This window comes from Mastacembelus armatus, chromosome 22, assembly GCF_900324485.2.
Source record: "Mastacembelus armatus chromosome 22, fMasArm1.2, whole genome shotgun sequence".
Classification (NCBI taxonomy): domain Eukaryota; kingdom Metazoa; phylum Chordata; class Actinopteri; order Synbranchiformes; family Mastacembelidae; genus Mastacembelus; species Mastacembelus armatus.
This window is the reverse complement of record NC_046654.1, coordinates 20,049,809-20,073,664: the sequence shown is the minus strand read 5'-3', so window position 1 is coordinate 20,073,664 and position 23,856 is coordinate 20,049,809. Positions and strand designations below refer to the sequence as shown.

Sequence of the window (23,856 nt, the reverse complement as noted above, 5' to 3'; positions counted from 1 at the left end):
TTACTGTTGAAACTGGGTTACATCTGGAACACTAGCAAAGACTACTATGTAACAGCAACTGTCATTTACACAGTTAACAGCAGAATGCATTTGGTAAACAACGAAAAAAATTGTTACATGTTATTTCATCATACCAATCTTAAGTACGTGGGTTTAATGCCAGGGTATATTAATATAATGTAATATTAAGGCACTTTCATCTCACTGTGTTAGGGGTTGTTGGGAGGTTGTTAAGGGAACCTGTGTATTGATGGTAATTTGCTGCCTGGTTTGACACCGGATCACCCCAGTGATGGCTCTTCTGAACCTGAAAGAAAAAATTATTTATGCACTTGAGTCACCTACAGTAACATTAAAACATTAAAAATACACTGCAGTGGCCTTGAGAGCTCAACAAACCTGCACCTTAAGAAAACACATGCAGATAGACAAAATACAAGCAGATTAAGAAAATAACTTCACCAATTTGATAACACAAGTGCTGCATTTAGAAAAAAATGTTATGTTAGCTTGTGATGCACAAGCTACTTATTTTCTTGTGCAGTGCATTGGGCTCTCAGGGCCACTGTACATATCTCGATTCTGCTCCACACAACTGCCACTGAGAAGTATATTTAAAAAACACACACAGACATGCACCATAGCTATCAGAGATTCAAGTTTGATATTCAACAGTAAAATTCACTCACTTTTTGTTGGCAATAACATAAATGCAGGGGTTGTAAAAGGTGGAGGACTTGGCAAAAAGTGGAGCAATGATAGCCATGGGTGCGGGTATGGCCTTGGGGTCACCAAAAGATGCCCAGAGACACACCATTGAGTAGGGAGACCAGGCTACCAGGAACATGACAATCATCAATATGGACATCTGCTGGACAGCAACACAGTCTTCATTTATTTCATGCTTTCTTTGTTTTCATGTTTAGCTACAGGATAATCTGTTATTGATCTACTGTATCTATATATCTATCTAATATATGTAGAATACAATATGGAGATACACATTAAGGTGCAAAAACAAACAAAAAATGCCACTATAGGCATAGTATTCAGTTAGTTTTTAGTTTTGGCTTTCCTGGTTACACACAATTGAGGCGTTACATTATCTATGAAGATGTATTATAGCCATTAGTGATGATGTTGAAAATGTTGTTAAACTAATATTATGACAGTCTATGCTGAAGCTTCATGCCATTTTAAGGGGGTTTTAACTTAATGATGGCAGGTTGTAAGAAAGAAGAGTGTGCCTGAAAATGGATCATTCTTGTTCAATCTTAACCTTGGTGACGTCCATCTGATCCGACCAGTCAAGGTTGATACTATCCAGGCAGTTGCTAGCTTTATATCTCCTCACAGTGGCTGACACATTGTAGTAGCAGTAAAACATGACAGACAGCGGCACCACAAAGTTCACCGTAATTACAGCCATAGTGTAAGAGATAAAGGAGCTGTGGAGGAAAAGTAGAGTTAGTGCCTGTTAATAAAGTGATACACTGAACATACTACAGTATATACAATATACGGCATACTGTAATAAAAAGAAAAATAGAAGAAAGAATATTAATTAAAAAAAATTAACTGTAATAAATAAAACAATTTTACTATCTTAAGAACTAAGTACTTTATTAATTAACAATGATTAATTACCAACTGTATCTTAATTATGGAAAATACATTTCTTTATGTGATGCTAATATTTTGTTATTATGGAATGTCGTTTTATGTCATTTTTATCTTTTGGTGTTGCTTATGGTTATTTATTTTCTTCTGTGTTGAAGTCATTACTAATGGTTAGCAGTTTTTAAAACAGAATGTCATTTTTACTGTCTTTGTTAACTTACGTGTCATTCTGTCTCCAGTTAATGGTGCAAGTAGCTCCAGTGGGGTCTGGGGCATACCCAGCCCAGCCCACTATAGGCATGATAGACCAGAACACTGCATTCAGCCATGCTGCCAGAATAAGAAAGTTGTATGATCTTGTAGTCATTTTCTGCCCTGGAGAGAGAAATGGCATTCATTTTGTTGGGTTGATGACGTGTTCTGCTTAGTTTCCAGTTCAATTAAAGTAACGTAGAATAATATTTGTAACCCTTAAACAGGTTGTTATTTTGCAGCTGCAGCGTTTAACATAGATGTCCTTAACAAGCTGGCAACTTAGTGCATACTAAAGTTAATTTACTTCTATAAGTGAAAAGAAAAACAGCCATAACTAGATACCTATATCTGGTCTGCAGATAGTGAGATAGCGGTCAATAGCCACCACAGTCAGCAGTCCGATACTGGCCATGCCAAAGAAAATGTTAAGAGCTGCATAGATCTGGAGACAAAAGCAGACACTTATGTAACACGGGTATAATGGCCTCTTTTGATGTTGCTTTGGTGAAAACTGACTAGTAAGCATATTTTGTATGTTATAATTAATATTTTCTACTTTTTTGAGCAATTCATTTGAAGACAATGTCTGTTTGCTGTGTTTGGTTGTTGTGTTGTGTACAGTGCAAGTATAATACATTCCCTGTTAAGGGAGGGTTTTTCAACTTCAACGTGTATGTAACATATTCTCTGATCCCTCTCTTAAGTCATCTATCTTCTCTGGACAAAATATGTACACACTTGTATTCAAATGAGTGCCCTGTGTCCTTTAAATGGAGGTGCACAGCTGACTGTGGTCCTCAGGAGCTGCACCTACATGGAGCTGCTGGGCCATTCTCCTGTTAATTGGTTGTTTGGTTTCTCCAATGCAGAGTTCTGAGCATTCTTCTCTGCATCATCTTTTGTTTTGGTGTCCCGTCTTTAGGATGAACTACTCTCTGTCTTCAAGTATGTGTCCTCCTTTCTCTTGGCTTTCATGCTTTCATGGAGGTTGTTGTTTGCTCTGTGGCGCAAAGTCCTGATGACTCCTAGTTTGTGTTACAGTGGGTGATGGGAGTCAAATAGCAGGTATTGGTCTGTGTGTGTGGGTTTCGTGTAATCTTCTATCTTCTCTATCTTGTGGAGCCCATACAGACAGGGTGTGGTCTCCCCTGGATACAGACGATGGTAGGTAGCTCTGTCAATGGCATTGTCCTTTTCCAGGTGTTTTGAACAGTCAATCACATTTTTCTTGTCGGTGCTGGTGGGGTCCCTTATTAGTTTCTTGTGGGTCTGTGGAAAACATTCTGCATAGTGCCAGTGCCCAAGAGGCCCATCCCATCTGGCCTCAATGACTTCAGACTGGTTGCTCTGAGAGTCCTGGAGAGACTCATCTTGGCCCAACTCAGACCCCTGGTGGCCTCTGCCCTGAACCCTCTTTAGTTTGCATATCAGCCTCATGTTCGTGTGGACAATGCTGTCATCTACCTGCTGCAGCATGCTCACTCTCACCTGGATAGTGGGAAGGTCACTGTGGATCATGTTCTTTGATTTCTCCAGTGCCTTTAACACCATTCAACCCTTCCTGATGAGTGAGAAGCTGCTCAGGATGGGTGACAGCTCCTCCACTGTCTCCTGGATTGCTGATTATTTCTCTGACAGGCCCCAGTCTGTGCGGCTGGGGATCTGCCTGTCTGATACTGTGATCAGTAATGTGGGGGCACCACAGGGGACTGTCCTGTCTCCTTTTCTGTTCACCCTATACACCTCAGACTTCCAGTACAGCCCTGGGTCCTGCCACCTGCAGAAGTTCTCCGATGACTCTGCGGTGGTTGGGTGTATCAGGGATGGACAGGAGGCGGAGTACAGAACACTGATTGGAAACTTTTTGGAGTGGTTCCAGGCCAACCACCTACTCCTTAATGTGGACGAGACCAAGGAGCTGGTGGTGGACTTCGGTAGGAGGAGGATACCAGTGGAGCCCATCATCATCCAGGGCCAGGAGGTGGAAGTTGTGGATCACTACAAATACCTGGGGGTTCATTTGAGCAGCAGGCTGCACTGTAGGAACAGTGATGCTGTATACAAGAGGGTCATGATTAGACTCTACTTCTGGGGAAGCTTAGGTCTTTTAATGTATGCGGCAGGATGCTGGAGCTCTTCTACCAGTCTGTGGTTGCTAGTACCCCCTACTTTGCTGTGGCCAGTTGGGGGAGCAGCACCACCATGAAGGACATCAGTCGGATCAACAAACTGATCCAGAAAGCAGGACACATTATTGGCAGGGACATGACAGGTACGAGTCAGTGAGGGACAGCAGGACACTGGACAAACTGCACTCCATCACGGACAATTCTACAAACCCACTTCACCAGATCATAGAGGGTCAGAGGAGCTCATTCTCCAACAGACTCATCCAGCTCTGCTGTCACAGTGAATGGTACAGGACTTCATTCATAGCATTCTCCATCCTTCTGTTTAATAACTCCCCCCTTTGCAGCAGATGACTCCACCACAGTCTCTTCTGTGGTGTTGACTAAATGTTTGTATATAGTATATATTTACTTCTATATGTGTGTATATTGTACATATTCATATGTTGTATTTTCTGCTGCTTCTATTCTATTTTCATTTTTATTATTTAATAGTTTTCAAGATTGTCTGTATGTAACTGCTGTGATCAAGGAATTTCCCTTGTGGACCAATAAAGTTTATCTAATCTAATCTGTTATTAATGCTTGTGGTTCCATATAATTATGTGAAGTTTTATTGATTTTCATTTGTTGTTGATGAGCAATTGTCTCTGATTAGTTAAGTTTGTCATGTGTTCGAACTTTGCTGGGTGGAAAAAGAAATTGTTATTCCCGTTTTAGAAAACATGAGCTTCCTCCTAAACTGTGTTTAGACCTCAGACTCAAACACAGAACATAAATTAATTTCAAGATTTCTTTTCCACCACTGCAAACAACCTACTGTTAGATTGTTATGTTTTATTTATTACTTATTTAGTTTATTTATTACTTATTTAGTTTTCCCCTCTATGTAAAGAGCATTTATATACCATGCATACCATATACCATATACCATGTATATACCTCGCGGAGCCCGTTGCCCCGGCGGAAAACAGTCTCCATCCCGCTCAGCTACTACATCAGTGCGCCGTAGGATCCTTCGCGAGGCCGTGCTCAGGCACACTCATGGGCTCCCTAGCTACGGACCAACCAAACTGCTGCCTCCATCTTCCACCTCAGCACCCAATGTCAACGCCCCGCCTCCACGCCAGCCAGCACGACATCACGACTCAAACGGCCAACTACTGGCGTCTTCTCCACGCCCCCTTTTTCCCCCAACCACGTTAATCATGGGAGACTCAATTATAAGGAACGTACGCTTTTTCAACGCCACTACTCACTGTCTCCCTGGAGCTACGGCCTCAGACATCTTGGCCATGCTTCCTGGATTACTGCCAACACTTCCGTCTTCCATCATTAGAGTGATTGTTCATATTGGAACATGTGACACGTCACTTCACCGGTCTGAACTGACTAAAAAGGATTTTCTCTATCTCCTCCACCTCCTAAGCAACTGTGGTAAGACTATTTTCATGTCTGGTCCCATCCCCACGCTTGGAAGAGGCTCTGGCCGCTTCAGTAGAATCCTCAGTCTCAACACCTGGCTCAAGTCTGTCTCCCTGTCCTACAATCTCCATTTCATCGACAACTTCAACCTCTTCTGGAACCGGCCTGCCTTCTTTGCAGGAGATGGTCTGCATCCTAACCGCCTGGGCTCCCATATGCTTTCCACCAACATTCAACATGCAGTTCACTGTACCCTGCACGCTAACACTGGACAACCTGTCCATTCTGTCCCACATGCCTGACTACCTGACTCCATACAACCAATCCCCTCCATCTGGTCATCCTCCCGACCTCGGTCGAGGAAATCAGGTATACGCCTGATCAACCACTCTGTGCTAGCTAACATCCCCAGACACATGGACTCTACACCTTTCCATAACACTCATTTTGGGATACTTAACGTTCGCTCCCTCTCTCAAAAACCATCCCTCATCCTTGACATTATTCTTACACACAATCTCGACATCCTATGCTTAACCGAAACCTGGCAGCAGCCCAACGACTTCACTGAACTTAATCAATCTATTCCTCCTGGTTTCACATATCTCACCCATCCACGCTTCTCAGGACACGGTGGCAGCCTCGCCATACTGTTCAACCTTAAATACAAAATATCCATCCACCCCACTGTCACCTTCCAGTCCTTCGAAGCTCTCATAGCACGTATTCACGGTCACACACCAACCTTCTTGGCCACTATCTACCGCCCACCTAAACCTAACCCGACCTTCCTGGATGAACTGTCTGACCTCTTAGCTAACCTCATCTCTCTGTCAGCCAACATAATTCTTCTTGGTGATTTTAACAACCACTTCGACAATCCCAACAACACCACAACAAAAGACTTAATTTCCTGTCTGGACAGCTTTGGGCTCCAACAATACATCACCTCCCCAACACATTCTCTAGACCACACTCTCGACTTAGTCTGCTGCTCTGGCGTCTCAGCTCAGTCATATTCTACCCTCAACACCTTCTTCTTCGACCACAAACTAGTCTGCTTTAACTCCAAACTACCTCTCTTCAAAACCCGCATCTCCCGCACCATCACCTTTCGTAACTTAAAGAACATCGACCTCCCCTTCTTCACTGTTGCTCTCAATAACCTTTCATATACTAATTATACACCGTCCCTCTCCAACATGTTATCCAATTTCAACCGTGGGCTACGTAATCTACTCGACACCTTCGCCCCACTCAAAACTAGATCTGTCTCCTTTACGCACTCCACTCCATGGTACACACCCGAACTCCGCCTCCTCAAAACCCAAGCCCGTCGCCTTGAATGTCTCTTCAAAAAAAACGGTTCATCCACCCACAAGGACTTATACCTAAACCACATACTGAAGTACAAGCAAACCATTACTCAAACAAAATCTGACTTCTATGCCTCTCTCGTTGTATCCACCTCTGGCTCCATGCGTTCCCTCTTCTCCACTGTCAAAAATTTATAGGGCCCTCCCGATACTCCTCTCTTCCCCTCACTCTCCACCACCTTGTACAATAACTTCCTGGATTTTTTCTCATTAAAAATCGAAAATATACACCTAACTGCAGCTTTTGACACCATCCCGTACAATATTCTCCTCCATCCCCTTGCTTCCATCGGTCCTTGCATGGTTCACCTCCTACCTCTCTGACCGCACCCAGTCCGTCCATCTCCAGAACTTCCACTCCCAGCCCTTTACTGTCAGTTGTGGCGTGCCTCAGGGCTCTGTCCTGGGGCACCTCCTCTTTATTATTATCTCCTTCCTCTCGGTAATATCTTTAGGCAACATAACATCAATTTCCATTGTTATGCAGACGACACCCAGCTCTACCTCTCTGCTGCTCCATCTTCTACCCTCCCCCCTCCCTCCCTTCTTACCTGCTTACATAATATCATATCCTGGTTCACCCATAACTTTTTGAAACTCAACCCCAATAAAACTGAAATTCTCCTCGTGGGCACCAGATCCACCCTTTCTAAAACCAGCACCTTCTCCATTCAAATGACAACAATACTGTCCTCCCCTCCCCCCAAGTTAAGAGCCTGGGTGTCATCCTAGATGGCCACCATGGGCGCTAGATCCTTCAGCCACACTGCGCCCCGCCTTTGGAACATTCTCGCTCATCGCATCCGGTCGTCTCTGGACTTATCAACTTTTAAATCATCACTCAAAACGTATCTGTTCCGTATAGCGTTTTCCACCTAACTCTCTCAACTTCTCAAAGCAGCCCGTGATGTTCTACTACCCTCCACCTTTTTCATATTGTTTCATATTGTTTCATATTTGTTGTTCTGTCATCTGGGTTTCTGGGTTTCAATTTACTTTTACTGTACATCGCCCACTTCCTAGATACTCTACACTTTTGCTTTTACATTTTGGCCCTCTGTTTATGTATTGTTGTTATCATTGTTTTAATGCACTCTATGTATTTCATGCTGTATGCTTCCTTTTTCTCTCTGTAAGGTGACCTTGAGACTTTGAAAGGCGCCATGACATAAAATGTATTATTATTATTATTATATAGTTGAATAAATCTTTAAAAGACGTCTGTGACTGGCATCATATAATTTTTTTGGCATCATTTCACACAGTAAATACGTCAATGAATCGTGGAACTCTTGTTCAGACTGTAGACTAATATCCATCCATCCATCCATCCATCTTCTATACCCGCTTTTCCTGTTCAGGGTCACGGGGATCTGCTGGAGCCTATCCCAGCTCTCTCTCGGGTGGAAGGCAGGGGTACACCCTGGACAGGTCACCAGTCTGTCGCAGGGCCACATATAGACACACAAAGACAGACAACCTCACACACTCACACTCACTCCTACGGGCAATTTTAGAGTCACCAATCAACCTGACATGCATGTTTTTGGACTGTGGGAGGAAACCGGAGACTAATATCCTGCATAGTTAATTGATTGGCTGGTTGATCCATCAAAGGGTCTGGTGCCCCAAATTATTAAGATGACTTATGATATTCATAATTCATTCCGAGGCCATTCGTATGGCACCATTATGAGTGCGATATGCGAACTGGTATCAGTCAGTGTCAATCTATGTGAGCATTTATGTTCTGTTGTTTGTGTAAAAATAATTAATCAATTAAGAATAAATAAAACTTTTGGCCCCAGCCTTACTGTGTTCTAATGAAGCCCAGCTGACAATATTTTTGCTAATAAAATGAAAGATGGTTGTGACAGCAGCTGTGTAATTTGTGAGACCTGGTGGCAGAAAGGAGAACTGCACATTAGAATTATCCTCAGCCTGGTACAAAATTAAAACCACTGCATTCCCGATGCCAAGCAAGCTCTATGGCACCACAATCATCCCATGGTAAAAACATGTGACATTTTGAATCACTACATCTGTACAAGCCAAAAAGGAGCCTGCTAAAAAAATTCTGATTTATAAAACCGTGTGCACACACACCTCTAAGTGATGTTCCCTTTATAAATCACAGACTACTTAGAATTGTGCTGTTGTGATATGCTGTGTATGCATGCACCCAATTAAACCATATATTCCATACACAACATATCATGAAAGCTGCTTCAAATATCAATGATCCTGACAGACAAATGATCAAAGTAGCTTATTTCTCAGCACTTGAGATAGAAACTCTTGTTGGGGAGGTGGAAGGCCAAAAACAATGTTATTTGCTGGCTACAGCAGTGGGATGACTAACCAAGTGAAACAGGGCAAGTGACAACATGTTGCTGTTGCTGTTAACTATGTCAGTGAGACAGAGTGAATAGTGGCAGAACTGAAGAAAAAGTGATCTGATCTTAAGGCACACTTTTTTTTACTCCTTTTCTACTCCTTTACCAACGTTTGTGTTGCTTGAGTATTTGAGGACATTTTACTTTTATGTGCTCATTTATATTAGATGTACAAAATAAAGAATCTAATTCAATCAAGGTGCCTGCAAATAGGACACTGTCCTCCCACAGCCAGAGTGCCACTGCAACTTGTGGGGGACCAAGTGCACTTGAGCTCAGATCATTGGATAGCAAAATCGCTGTCATATGCGGTATGCGGGAGGTATGCCAACACTAGCATGACTGGGACCACAGAGCAACAAGGTTAAACAGATTGTAAACTTTTATTGTACGTTCAGATAATGTGGGAGGAGCAATGCTGCAAATTGTTTGTCCTCCAGTCCTTCCAGAGTTGGGAGTGGTAGGTAGAGAGGAGGTAGCAAGAAGGTTGTCAGTGAGGGGTCCTTGGCAGCGGTACATCATCCGGCTGTCCCCAGAATTGGTTCACCTTGTGTGCAAGAAACGTCTGGAGGTTCTCATGTGCTCACTAACACCATCCTGCAGCTACAGACCCAATAAATTCCTTCCATCCATCAATCTATCCATATTCTTCCTCTTATATTGTGGCCGGGCCACGGCAGCAGTCTAAGCAGAGATGCCAGATCTCCCTTTCCCTAGACACATACACCAGCTCTTCTGGAGGACACCGAGGTGTTCCCAAGTCAGCCAAGAGATGTAATCCCTCCAACGTTTACTGGGTCTTCCCCAGGGACATGCCCGAAGCACCTCTCCAGGCCCACAAGGCATCAGAGGTAGATGTCCAATCCACCTCAACTGGCTCCTTTCAATGTGGCAGAGCAGCGGCTCTAACCTGAGCCCCTCCTGAATGACTGAGCTCCTCACCCTATCTCTAAGGCATTACCCAGACACTGCACCAATCCCAGGCTTCATCCTTCGCTCACTCGTGAATAAGATGCCAGGATACTTAAACTCCTCTACTTGAGGCAGGAAGCTCTCCCCCAACCTGGAAGGGACAAGCCACCCTTTTCCATCCATCCATCCATCCATCTTCTATACCCGCTTTTTCCTGAAAGCCAGGGTCACGGGGATCTGCTGGAGCCTATCCCAGCTCTCTTTCGGGTGAAAGGCAGGGGTACACCCTGGACAGGTCACCAGTCCATCACAGGGCCACATAGAGACACACAAAGACACACAAAGACAGACAACCTCACACACTCACACTCACTCCTACGGGCAATTTAGATTCACCAATCAACCTAACATGCAAGTTTTTGGACTGTGGGAGGAAACCGGAGTACCTGGAGTAAACCCACACAAGCACGGGGAGAACATGCAAACTCCACACAGAAAGGCCAGGTTGCGAACCCACGACCTTTTTGCTGTGAGGCAACAGTGCTAACCACTCAGCCACCATGCTGCCGCCACCCTTTTCCAACTGCTAAAATCCAAACTGCCCCAGTGTATGCTTTAGGTCCTGGTTTGATGACGCTAATAAAACCACATCATCTAGAGCTAGTTCAGTGTTCCACGACAGAACAAAAACCGTCTGGATTTTCTTCTCCATTACCCTGGTATAGACTTTCCCAGGGAGGCTGAGGAGTGTGATCCCCCAATAGTTGGAACACACCTTACAATCCCCCTTCTTAAAAAGAGGGATCACCACCCCGCGGTTTGAGGTACTGTTCCAACCTCATTGCGATATTGCAGAAAAGTCTCAGCCAGGACAGCCCCACAACATCCAAAGCCTTGAGGAACTCAGAGGGGATCTCATACATCCCCTGCTGCCTTGCCACAGTCCACTGTCCCTAGTCACTGCCTCCTAGACACAATCTCAAATGTGGGTAGGAGCGTGGGTAGGATTGACAAGATCCTCAAAGTATTCCTTCCACTGCCAAACTATATTCTTGTAGCATATTTCCTCTGCAGGTTTAAAATTGAGGTGAGGAGCCAGCATTTGAGGGGGTAACCACTGTCATCTGCAGGGTATAATGAATGAATAAATATAGACTACCTTAGGCCAAAACGGTTATAATTTCAACTCGCCAGCCATCTCATCCTATACCTGCCTGTAGTCTGTTCCCTATGGCGCTGTGTTTTACGATAAAGGAATCTGTTATGGACTGGTACTTTGATTTCCAGTGATGGACTTTTATTTTGGTTTCCTTGTTCCTGTCTTGCCTGGTTTTTACTCTAGATACAGTGGTGTGACTCTGTGGACTGACGAGACAAAAGTTGAATTTTTTGGAAGGTGTGTGTCCCATTACGCCTGGTGTAAAAGTAACACCACATTTCAGAAAAAGAACGTCATACGAACAGTAAATTATGGTGATGGTCGTGTGATGGTCTGGCGCTGTTTTGCTCCTTCAGGACTTGGAAAACTTGCTGTGATAAATGGAACCATGAATTCTGCAGTCTACCCCTTGAAGGAGAATGTCCAGCCCTCTGTTCGTGACCTCAAGCTGAAGCGAACTCCGGGTTCTGCAGCAGGACAATGATCCAAAACACACCAGCAAGTCCACACCACTGTAGTTTTATGTTGATTATCTTGATTAGTTTCACCTGTGTTCCATTAGCTTTTATTAGCTTTTGGTTCTCTTTGTATATATACCTGTGGGTCTCTTTTGTTGCTGCAGTATTGGTAAAGTATTGGCAAATTTATTTGTATAGCACCATTCATACACTACGCAATTCAAAGTGCTTTACAAGGCATATAATTACATTAAAAGCATTGAAAAGAGCATCTAAAAACAAAGACAAACATAAAAAAATTAAATCAAATAAGTAAATTAAAATAAGACATAAAAGCACATTAAGAAAACAAGGATGAACAATTATTTGAAGGCAGCAGTAAACAACAGTGTTTTCAGTCCTGATTTGAATGAGCTGACCGTTTGAGCAGACCTCAGGTGTTCAGGAAGTTTGTTCCACAAGTGAGGAGCATAGTAACTGAATGCTGCTTCACTTTGTTTGGTTCTGGTTCTGAGAACACACAGTAGACCTGTCCCAGATGACCTGAGGGGTCTGGAAACCTCATAGGGAACTAATACATCTTGATTATATTTTGGTCCACAACCATTTAGTGTTTTATAAACTAGCAATAAGATTTTAAAATCTATCCTTTGACTAACGGGAAGCCAGTGTAGTGATCTAAGAACTGGTGTGATATGGTCCAGTTTCTTGGCGTTTGTAAGGACTCTGGCAGCAGCATTCTGGATTAGCTGCAGCTGCCTGATTGACTTTTTGCTAAGACCTGTAAACAAGCCATTACAATAATCTAACGTACTGAAGATAAATGCATGAACAAGTTTTTCTGCATCTTGTTTAGACAGAAAACCTTTTATTCTAGCAATGTTTTTCAGGTGGTAAAAGGAAGATTTAGTGTTGGATTTTATGTGGTTGTTAAAATTCAAGTCTGAGTCAATGATTACACCAAGGTTTCTGGCTTGATTTGTAGCTTTCAATGACATGGAGTCAAGGTGAGCAATGACCTTTGACTTTTCATTTTTGGGGCCAAAAACAATCACTTCTGTCTTGTCTGTATTGAGCTGGAGAAAATTCTGGCACATCCATTCTTTGACTTGATTAATACACTCACATAATGAAATTAGAGAACTATAATCATGAGATGATACTGATATATAAAGTTGGGTGTCATCTGCATAGGTATGATAGTCAATGTTGTAGTATTCCATAATCTGAGCAAGGGGCAGCATGTACAGTGGGTACGGAAAGTATTCAGACCCCTTTAAATTTTTCACTCTTTGTGTCATTGCAGCCATTTGCCAAAATCAAAAAAGTTCATTTTATTTCTCATTAATGTACACTCAGCACCCCATCTTGACAGAAAAAAACAGAAATGTAGAAATTTTTGCAAATTTATTAAAAAAGAAAAACTGAAATATCACATGGTCATAATTATTCAGACCCTGTGCTCCGTAATGATTAGAAGCACCCTTTTGAGCTAGTACAGCCATGAGTCTTCTTGGGAATGATGCAATACGTTTTTCACACCTGGATTTGGGGATCCTCTGCCATTCTTCCTTGCAGATCCTCTCCTGTTCTGTCAGGTTGGATGGTGAACGTTGGTGGACAGCCATTTTCAGGTCTCTCCAGAGATGCTCAATTGGGTTTAGGTCAGGGCTCTGGCTGGGCCAGTCAAGAACGGTCACAGAGTTGTTCCGAAGCCACTCCTTTGTTATTTTAGCTGTGTGCTTAGGGTCATTGTCCTGTTGAAAGGTGAACCTTCGGCCCAGTCTGAGGTCCTGAGCACTCTGGAAGAGGTTTTCTTCCAGGATATCTCTGTACTTGGCCGCATTCATCTTTCCTTCAGTTGCAACCAGTCGTCCTGTCCCTGCAGCTGAAAAAAACCCCCACAACATGATGCTCCCAACCACCATGTTTCACTGTAGGGATTGTATTGGGCAGGTGATGAGCAGTGCCTGGTTTTCTCCACACATACCGCTTAGAATTAACGCCAAAAAGTTCAATCTTGGTCTCATCAGACCAAAGAATCTTATTTCTCATAGTCTGGGAGTCCTTCATGTGTTTTTTGGCAAACTCTATGCAGGCTTTCATGTGTCTTGCACTGAGGAGAGGCTTCCGTTGGGCCACTAAAGCCATAAAGCCCCGAGTGGTGGAGGGCTGCAGTGATAGTTGACTTTGTGGAACTTTCTCCCATCTCCCTACTGCATCTCTGGAGGTCAGCCACAGTGATCTTTGGGTTCTTCTTTACCTCTCTCACCAAGGCTCTTCTTCCACGACTGCTCAGTTTGGCTGGACGGCCAGGTCTAGGAAGAGTTCTGGTCGTCCCAAACTTTTTCCATTTGAGGATTATGGAGGCCACTGTGCTCTTAGGAACCTTGAGTGCTGCAGAAATTTTTTTGTAACCTTGGTCAGATCTGTGCCTTGCCACAATTCTGTCTCTGAGCTCCTTGGGCAGTTCCTTCAACCTCATGATTCTCATTTGCTCTGACATGCACTGTGAGCTGTAAGGTCTTATATAGACAGGTGTGTGCCTTTCCTAATCAAGTCCAATCAGTTTAATTAAACACAGCTGGACTCCAATGAAGGAGCAGAACCATCTCAAGGAGGATCAGAAGAAATGGACAGCATGTGAGTTAAATATGAGTGTCACTGCAAAGGGTCTGAATACTTATGACCATGTGATATTTCAGTTTTTCTTTTTTAATAAATTTGCAAAAATTTCTACATTTCTGGTTTTTTCTGTCAAGATGGGGTGCTGAGTGTACATTAATGAGAAATAAAATGAACTTTTTTGATTTTGGCAAATGACAGCAATGACACAAAGAGTGAAAAATTTAAAGGGGTCTGAATACTTTCCGTACCCACTGTAGATATTGAATAAGAGAGGACCAAGAATAGACCCTTGAGGAACCCCACATTTCATTTTTGACTCATAATTACCAAGTGAGACAAAATAGTCTATCTTGTAACTAAGATTTTAGCAAATTTAACACTGTGCCAGTAACTCCCCCCCACGTTTCTAGTCTATCAAGCACCACATCATGATCAACTGTTTCAAATGCAGCACTGAGATCCAGTAGTACTAAAACAGAGGTTTTGGATTCATCATTATTCAAATGTAAATCATTTAAAATTTTAATAAGTGCAGTCTCAGTGCTGTGGTGTGTGAAATCCAGACTGAAGTGCATTAAAAAGATTGTTTTGCACCATAAATCTGTGAATTTGTTGAAAAACTACTTTTTCAATTATTTTTCCCAAAAATGGAAGATTTGATTGACTTACTGCTGAAGCATCTAGATTAGGCTTTTTAAGAAGCGGTTTTATAACAGCAGTTTTTAAGGCCTGGGGAAACTGCCCTGACTGAAGAGAACTATTGACAATCTGCAATACATCTGGAGCTAAGCTGTTAAAAACATCTTTAAAAAAATGTTGTTGGTAAAATATCAAGGCAGCATGATGTAGATTTTAATTGTAGAAGCGTTTCTGCCAGAGCTCTGTGATCAAGGAGATCAAAATGTTCTAGATTCACTGGAGAACAAGGAGGCACAGGTGATATTGCCATGTTCCTTGGAGTGCAGCTAAATATAGTTTGTCTTATCTTTGAATTTTTGTCTGTGAAAAAAGCTGAAAAATCATTGCATGACTTTTTGGACAGCAGTTCAGAAGGAACAGAGGGTGCTGGGTTTGTGAGTCTGTCTACAACAGAAAACAATGTGCGGGCATTATTGCTGTTTCTATTGATAACCTCTGAGAAAAATGATTGCCTTGAATTTTTTAATTTTTGGTTATAGATGTGAAGACTCTCTTTGTACAAGTCAAAATGAACATGGAGTTTGGTTTTTCGCCACTTGTGTTCTGCTTGTCTGCATATTCTTTTCTGAATCTTAACCACTGTGGCATTTTTCCAAGGTGACTTTTTTCTTGCTGACAATAATCTGGTCTTAATTGGGGCAATGGAATCAATAACAGTCATAACTTTGGAGCTGAAACTGTTTACAAGATCATCAACAGGGGCTGATAAAAAGCCTGAATAAATAATGCACTGCTCTTCTCGTTAATATTCCGCTTTTTGACTACTTCTGTTTCACCTGTGTTCAAAACAGCAGGGGTGGTTGTTTTAGTTCTAGTGTGTGTCCCTTGATATGTGTTGGATCTGTTACATGCTGAGAAAACCCAAAGTTGTCCAGGATGTTCAAGAGTTCTTTTACACTTGCATCATTGAGATTATCAACCTGAATGTTAAAGTCACCCACTAAAACAGTGCAATCAAAATCAATGCATACAATAGATAGTAATTTAGCAAACTCGTCAAAAAAATGTGCATTGTACTTTGGGGGTATATAAATAGTTACAAATGTTGCTCGACAGGAGGACTTGGTATGAAGAGCAATATATTCAAAGGAGTCAAACTTTCCATATGATATGTTTTTGCATTTGAGGCTATCATTAAATAAAATAGCAACTCCACCTCCTTTCTTATGTATTCCTGTTTCACTCATGAAACTGAAATTTGGAGGGGTTGATTCAATACGAACTGCAGCATTATTATCTTGTCTTAACCATGTTTCAGTTAAAAACATAAAATCAAGCTTGTGCTTAATAATAAAATCATTGATTAAAAATGATGTGCCTACCTAAGACCTGACATTTAAAAGAGCTAAATTTAGTGTGTTAAAAACATTGTTTTCCCCATGTTCTGGGACATACTGTGTCAAGGGATACATAAATTTGCAGAATGCATTGGGTAAATCTTAAATCTCTGTAGATTTACCGAACTTTTTTTGTTACCTATCAAAACTGGGATTGAAACAACTATTTGCATACTGGGCCCCGGCTTTTCCTGGAGAGAGCCATGACTAACAGTATTGCAGCCTGGACCCAGCACATATCAGTTAGAGCTTACTGTGCTGTTATCAGGCTGTGGAGACAAAGAATGATTTTGGTGACGGTGTGGAGGAGGGGGTGGTGGATGCTGCAGTTGTGATGATTGCAGCAGAGCTTGCTGAGGAATTGGTGGGGCATGCCGCTTTGAGGAGCTTCTGGGGGTGAAAATGACAATGGGGGAGGAGGTCAGTTTGGGCCCAGTAGTGATGTGCTTCATCAGGTTGGCGAGGTTCTTGGTGATAGGGAATAGGATGCCCCGGGAAGATGGTGAACTAGGTAGGGTTTGCGGGGTTGTGGGAAGTGATATACACCACTTTCAGGCTCTGTATTGTGTGTACACAATGTTTATAAATGAGGCTCCTGGTCCAGTGGATGGAGCAGTAAAATTCTTTGGCTAACAAATTTGAGGGACAACAAACATGAATATTAAAACCCCCAAGAATTAAAAGTCTGTCAAGGTTTGCCAAGATTCCTCCTACAAAATCCGTAAACTCTGGAATAAAATCCTTATGTGGTTTGGGGGGGTTGATAAATCTATGCACATAACACAAATGTAAGATCTCCAGTGTTGAGCTGAGTTTCAGTCACAAACAGGAGGTCTAGACCTTGCGAAGTAAAAAAGTTGTTCAATATGAAGGGCTTTTTTGATAATGATCTTGAGCTGACCAGGGCCATTCTGACCACAGCCGGCGCAGGTCTTCCGGAATAGTGGACAGAGGTGGAGGAAAGCTGGTGTTTGCTTCCTTTAGATCCAACTTAATCCATCTTTCAACTGAAAATCGGATGTCAAGTAACATTTACTTGTCGTAAACGTATATAGTTGAAACGTGAAATCAAGAGTAGAAGCAGAGCAATGATAGACAACCAGGTAAGCGATACTGCAAGCTTTGGTGTCGATCCAATACCAATATCAGTATCGCCGATATCGATACTGATACTGATACTTTTTGACAATTAATGCATTATCAAATATAAATACATTTTCATGACTTTCAGGTGTTTTGTTTTAAATTGTATTATTAATTTATTAAAACCCAGACAAAGTTCAACAGTAAATAGAAAGAACTTTATTAAGTCGAGTCACTGAGTCACGTGAGATATCAAAGCAAGAGGGAGGGGAGGGGTGTTGGTGTGTGCCTGCTTCGCTCTACAAGACCGGCATACAAGCACAGGCATGCCACTTACACACAGGCACTTACTTACAGATGCAGACAGACAAGATAGTTAGGTCGCCTCTTTGAAAAAACGGCAGCAGTGCATACGGGAGTAAAAATTCAAAGTATCAATATTTTTGTCGGGGTATCGACTGATATCAATTCTAGCGTTGGTATCAATATTATCGATATTAGGAACGATCCACCCACCCCTACAACACACAATGGCGCCATCTTGTTTAATTGAGTGACATTAGTGAACAACCAGCATGATGAAGTTCAAGGAACACACCAGACAGGTCAGGGATAAAGTTGTGGAGAAGTTTTAAGCAGGGTTAGGTTATAAAAAAAATATCCCAAGATTTGAACATCTCACGGAGCACTGTTCAATCCATCATCCAAAAATAGAAAGAATATGGCACAACTGCAAACGTTCCAAGACATGGCTGTCCACCTAAACTCACAGGCCGGGCAAGAAGAGCATTAATCAGAGAAGCAGCCAAGAGGCCCATGGTAACGCTGAAGGAGCTGCAGAGATCCACAGCTCAGGTGGGAAAATCTGTCCACAGGACAACTATTAGTCATGCACTCCACAAATCTGGCCTTTATGGAAGAGTGGCAAGAAGAAAGCCATTGTTGAAAGAAAGCCATAAGACGTCCCGTTTGTAGTTTGCCACAAGCCATGTGGGGGACACAGCAAACGTGGAAGAAGGTGCTCTGGTCAGATGAGACCCAAATTGAACTCTTTGGCCTAAATGCAAAACGCTATGTGTGGTGAAAAACTAAGACTGCACATCACCCTGAACATCCCCACCGTGAAAACATGGTGGTGGCAGCATCATATTGTGGGGATGCTTTTCTTCAACAGGGACAGGGAAGCTGGTCAGAGTTGATGGGAAGATGGATGGAGCCAAATACAGGACAATCTTAGAAGAAAACCTGTTAGTCTGCGAAAGACTTGAAACTGATAATGGAGGTTCACCTTCCAGCAGGACAACGACCCTAAACATACAACCAGAGCTACAATGGAATGGTTTAGATCAAAGCATATTCATGTGTTAGAATGGCCCAGTCAAAGTCCAGACCTGAATCCAATTGAGAATCTGTGGCAAGACTTATAAATTGCTATTCACACTCTCCATCCAATGTTACTGAGCTTGTGCTATTTTGCTAAGAAATTTCACTCTCTAGATGTGCAAAGCTGTTAGAGACACACCCCAATAGACTTGCAGCTGTAATTGCAGCAAAAGGTGGTTCTACAAAGTATTGACTCAGGGGGGCTGAATGCACGCCACACTTTTCAGAAATTTAATTTAAAAAATGTTGGAAAACCATTTATCATTTTCCTTCCACTTCACAGTTATGTGCCACTTTGTGTTGGTCTATGACATAAAATCCCAATAAAATACATTTATGTTTGTGGTTGTAATGTGACAAAATTAGGAACATTTCAAGGGGTATGAATACTTTTGCAAGGCACTGTACATAAAAAAAAAGGAATTTTGTGTTCTCATTGGGACACCACATATGAACCGTGGTTATATGTGGGTAATTTTTATTTCTTCATCTGTTGCACTAGAGTGATTATTCCATCTATAAATTTGTTTCTGGTAGATGGTTTCATGTGACAGTAGTGGCACCACTGCTCACTACAGAGCCTTTGTCTCACTCACTGTGACATGAGCTGCCGGCTGGCATCTGTATATGGGACACTAGGGGAGTGTCTTCTCCAGCAGCTCTCCTCCACAGAGCATCATCTGAGGTCATATGTGCAGCAGCTTCCCCATGTTCCTTTGTTTGTTTTTTATTTGCGGGATGTTGCACATTACTCCTTTTCACATGCTGTTGTAGGCGCTTCCAAGGCATGACAAGCCACGAAAGAGAGAACGTGGTCAGGCAGGTGTATGGCCCAAGGATCTGGGCCATTGCGGGTTAGTGGTTATGTGTGTACTTATATGTCCCACCTGATCTTCGCTTCAGGTCAGACTTTAATGTTTTTGTTTTTCCCCCTGGGTTATTTGGAGTTGTAGAGCATTTCTGGCTATCGCTTTGACCCATAGTGATACGCCAAAGGGTTGCGCAGCAATGAGATAGAACGTTGGTTATGTGTTGTAACCCAAGATTCTGTGAATTAGACCCAACTCTCTGGACTGTGGGCCCCAGTGTTCCTCAAATTAGCTGAAGAAAAGGCTTGTTCTGTTTTTTAGGAAGATCCCACCCAAATAGATGCTTATCTTGGCCCATGAGAAATTCTTTAAATTCTTCAAATACTTTAGACATGGTTGAAACTCTGCAGATAGATGAATGGAGGGACAGAGAATAGCTAGATAGATGAAAAAAGAAATTGATAACTGATAAACTGTACAAATAAGATTTGCCATGTGCTGTTGAGTAATGAAGTGAAGAAAAAAAATAAAATAAAAAAGAAACCATTCTATAAAAAGTGGAAAAACAGGACAAATGTGTTTCACATAAAGTTCTGCTGTTGTTTAAGTAAAGATAAATCCTAATAAAGGAAAAGTAAATTTTGATTTTTCACTCAATATATTGAATATAGGATTGCTACACAAACTGTCACTTTTCATTTTTGAATTAGACTTCTAATTTTGTAAATCTGGCTATGGGGAAAGCTGGATTATGTGCTGGTGTGACTACCACTTATTGCCCACCATTATTTGTATCAGCACATCCTAATGTAATTGGCTAGAACTGGCCCTCTATCAAGCATAAGCCAGTACATGTCAAGTCAATGTTATTTATATAGCCAAATTTCACAAATGTGAAATGTGTACACTACCTTACACCCTCTATCACTCTAAGACTTTTGATGATTTGGATAACACACAAAATCCTCAAAAACAACAACAAAAAAAAAAACTTACAGAATAAAAAATGCAATCCCTTTTTGAGAATGGGCAGACATGCAATAGTTGTTGAGAATAGAGCAACACAATAAAACTACAGTAGGCGGCAGTTACCATACACATACCTGACAACCAGTATAGCCAAATTTCCAGTTGCCATGGATGTCTGAGGCAGCTGACATGGGATAGCCAATACCAGCCACTCCAATGTCAGTAAAAGCCAGGTTTATTATAATGAAGTTTGTGGCAGTGCGGAGCTCCCTGAACTTCACAAACATTAGCAGCACTATTATGTTGCTTGTTAAACTGATGACACCTAAAAAGAGAAAAGTAAAATGTACAGTGTGAAAACACACACCGACACAGACACATACAGAATAAATATATGAAATAAAAAACTAGTAAAGAAAATCCAAATTGAGGACACCTGTTTTGACCTAAATTGTTGTGCTTTCACACACACTTGGTTCTCTGACTCTATTGCCAAAAATCTTCATGTTTTTCAATGTTTTTCCTTTCCCTGATGACTCAGTCAGTGAGTTGACATTTTCTGCTGTTGCTTTATGTTCCACTCTCTTAATAAAGAGTCCATTAGAGAAATGCAAAATTATGGATTCATAAATGATTTTAAAGATATTGGCTATTACTAATCAAATCCTCGGCAGGTATTAAACATTTGACGTATTTTCATTTGAGCTAATCTCAAACATCTACCATGATGCGGTGCCAAGACCTGCGTTACGTAATGCTGTCAGAACAGGTTTTCAATAACAATAGACTCATTTTACCATTAATGCTGAATTAAGTCTAAGCCCACCTAATTACTGTCTTTGATACAGTCATTCTTCCGTTATCCTCACGACTCATGTTTTCATGGTTCAAAACTCAAAAACAGGTAACAGATGCCAAAACATAACATGTTAACTGCAGCTACAGTGACGTTTTTTGTTATAAAGTAGTCCCCATGGAAAATTGATCTTCTTAAAATTGCATTTCTTGCCTTGAACACCAGAAATTCACTGAACTGGTTTGACTACAGAAAAATTAGAGAATTAACAAATGTGCCAAAGGTTTATTTTATTCTAAATGTCATTACTGCCATCATCTTTCCCAAATTTTAACCAGTGGATTTAATAATTTTATCCAGGCAAGACACAGTCCATGACTGCACTTTACACTCAGATTGCAGTTTATTATTTGCAGCGAAAACTAATACACTCTGAGCAATACATTGTTTGTCTGTACAGGGTTCTACAAAAGAATATAAAATCAGAAATCACACTGCAACAACAAAATTCTCACATCCATCATTGCATTCACCAGTGGTCGAAAGTAACTAATTACACTTGTTCAAGTACTGATTTCTCATGATTGAAGGTGTGCTGAAGGTACTTTACTTGAGTATTTCCATTTTCTGCTACACTACTCGATACTTTAAAGTATCGAGTAGAAGAATATTTGCATTTCATAGGCAAATATAGCACAAAAAAGACAAACTTTATCTGAATGCAAAATTCACACTCTATTTAACTGTATATAAGGCATTTGAAAATATAAGTGCAAGATATTAGATCCAACTTTAACCAAGTGCAACATTAAAGTGCTGTACACAATAACGCATCAATAATTATAATCATATAATAATACAGCCTAATTTTACTTTTGGTTCATCAAGTTCTTCAAGTTTAGATCCTAATACTTTTGTTCTAAAATTGGGTTTTGAATGCAGGAACTTCTCTTTTAACAGACTATTATTACACTTTGGTATTTCTAATTTTACTGAGTACTTCTTCCACCACTGGCAATCACAATGGAATGTATCCATTAACAGTGCCATTGCCTCTTTTCTGTTTGTTACCTGCAGTAATAAGATATCCAGCCACAATGTTGTGTTCCATTTGGGTAAAGGCACTTTTCCCCATGTAAGGTGCAACATCATCTGAAATATTAACTCCAGAGGTAATCCTCATTTTCTGAGAGAAAGAAAATTTACACTTAATTGAAGTAAACAGCCTTGATACTAACTGTCTGGAAAAAATACATATAAAGGTAACTAAATAAAATCTGAACAAAAGAGATGTTGAGAGCCAGTATTGCAAAATGCTACTTACATTTAAAATCTGTGGGGTATTATGTGGGCAATGAAAGGGATTATTGCATACCCCAGCTGTGTGTAACAGAAACAACAGGACTGCACAACAGAGGATTAGCACTCACATGGGGTTGCTTTCAGGTTGGGCTCTGACTAATACGTCTTGACAATGAAGTTGATTTAATGCTTGTACTTCAGAATGAAGACTATTTATTTTACAGAGAATATATGCCTCAGGCCCCACCACTATTGGATTACCAAATGGAAAATGCAAAAGGCCCTAGATTCATTGTGTGGCAATCAGTTTGATTAATTGATATACAGACAGGTGACAACTGAAAGGCAAAACCTGAATGCTTGACTCCACAGTGACGTGATCCAGAGGCAAAATGCTGGGATTTTGCTGGCATGGTTTGTGTCCAATTGTCTCCTTAGAAGGAAGAGCCACTGCAAATCAAGTTTTGAGTGATCACATTTATTCCATGATGAAACATGTCTATCCATGGGGCATAAGTTGTCACTTAATGTTTTGAGTGTAAAAATGATCTGAAACATACACAATAGCCTTTGCATTCACCAGCTTTCAACTCAGTTGAACACACATGGGAGATTGTGGACCAATGTATTAGACAGTGCTGTCATCCACTAATATCAATAAATCTTATTTAAAAGTAGTATTTGTCATTTCAGTGAAATTGCAGGAACCTATAGTGCCAATGTCAAGGTACACACCTTGGCCCAACACCTTATTAAGACACTGTAACCTATGCGCACCTCCACCACTGCAGCTACACCCGTCCTTCACCTGGGCATACTCCACCATCTGTCACCATCTGCCATCGGTAACAGGGGTGAGGCTGGAGCTACAAAGACTGTGCTGCCCAACTGTGTGAGTCTCTACAGAGGATCTTCAACCTGAGTCTACAGCTGGGGAGGGTCTTGGCTCTCACATCCCATTTTATGAAGGTCCTGGAAAAAATGACTCTTTGCCTACTGAGACCTGAGGTCAAATATGCAATATATCCCCTGCAGTTTGCTTACAGAGAACATATTGGTGTGGATGATACTGCTCTCTACATGCTTCACCGTGTTTAGTCCCATCTGGAAGAACCTGCAT

General features: G+C 41.5%; 1 protein-coding gene across 1 annotated transcript; it reads right to left on the bottom strand.

Moving 5' to 3' along the window:
* Positions 1 to 201: 201 nt before the first annotated feature.
* Positions 202 to 22,617, bottom strand: rrh (retinal pigment epithelium-derived rhodopsin homolog). The gene is made up of 7 exons (XM_026307306.1): positions 22,506 to 22,617; positions 20,773 to 20,963; positions 2,218 to 2,317; positions 1,842 to 1,995; positions 1,280 to 1,448; positions 690 to 868; positions 202 to 307 (listed from the first exon to the last, which is right to left on the bottom strand). Exons 1-7 carry the CDS (start codon positions 22,615 to 22,617, stop codon positions 202 to 204), a joined length of 1,011 nt encoding a protein of 336 aa, XP_026163091.1.
* Between the last annotated feature and the right edge of the window lie 1,239 nt (positions 22,618 to 23,856).

What these genes read in the sequence shown, in the direction of transcription:
- rrh (XM_026307306.1), bottom strand. Translation starts at nt 22,617, where the DNA reads ATGAGGATTACCTCTGGAGTTAATATTTCAGATGATGTTGCACCTTAC. An exon ending in TGGATATCTTATTACTGCAG is followed by an intron (nt 20,964 to 22,505) that starts GTAACAAACAGA and finishes TTCTCTTTTTAG; the next exon opens with GTGTCATCAGTTTAACAAGC. An exon ending in TATCTGCAGACCAGATATAG is followed by an intron (nt 1,996 to 2,217) that starts GTATCTAGTTAT and finishes TTCTCTCTCCAG; the next exon opens with GGCAGAAAATGACTACAAGA.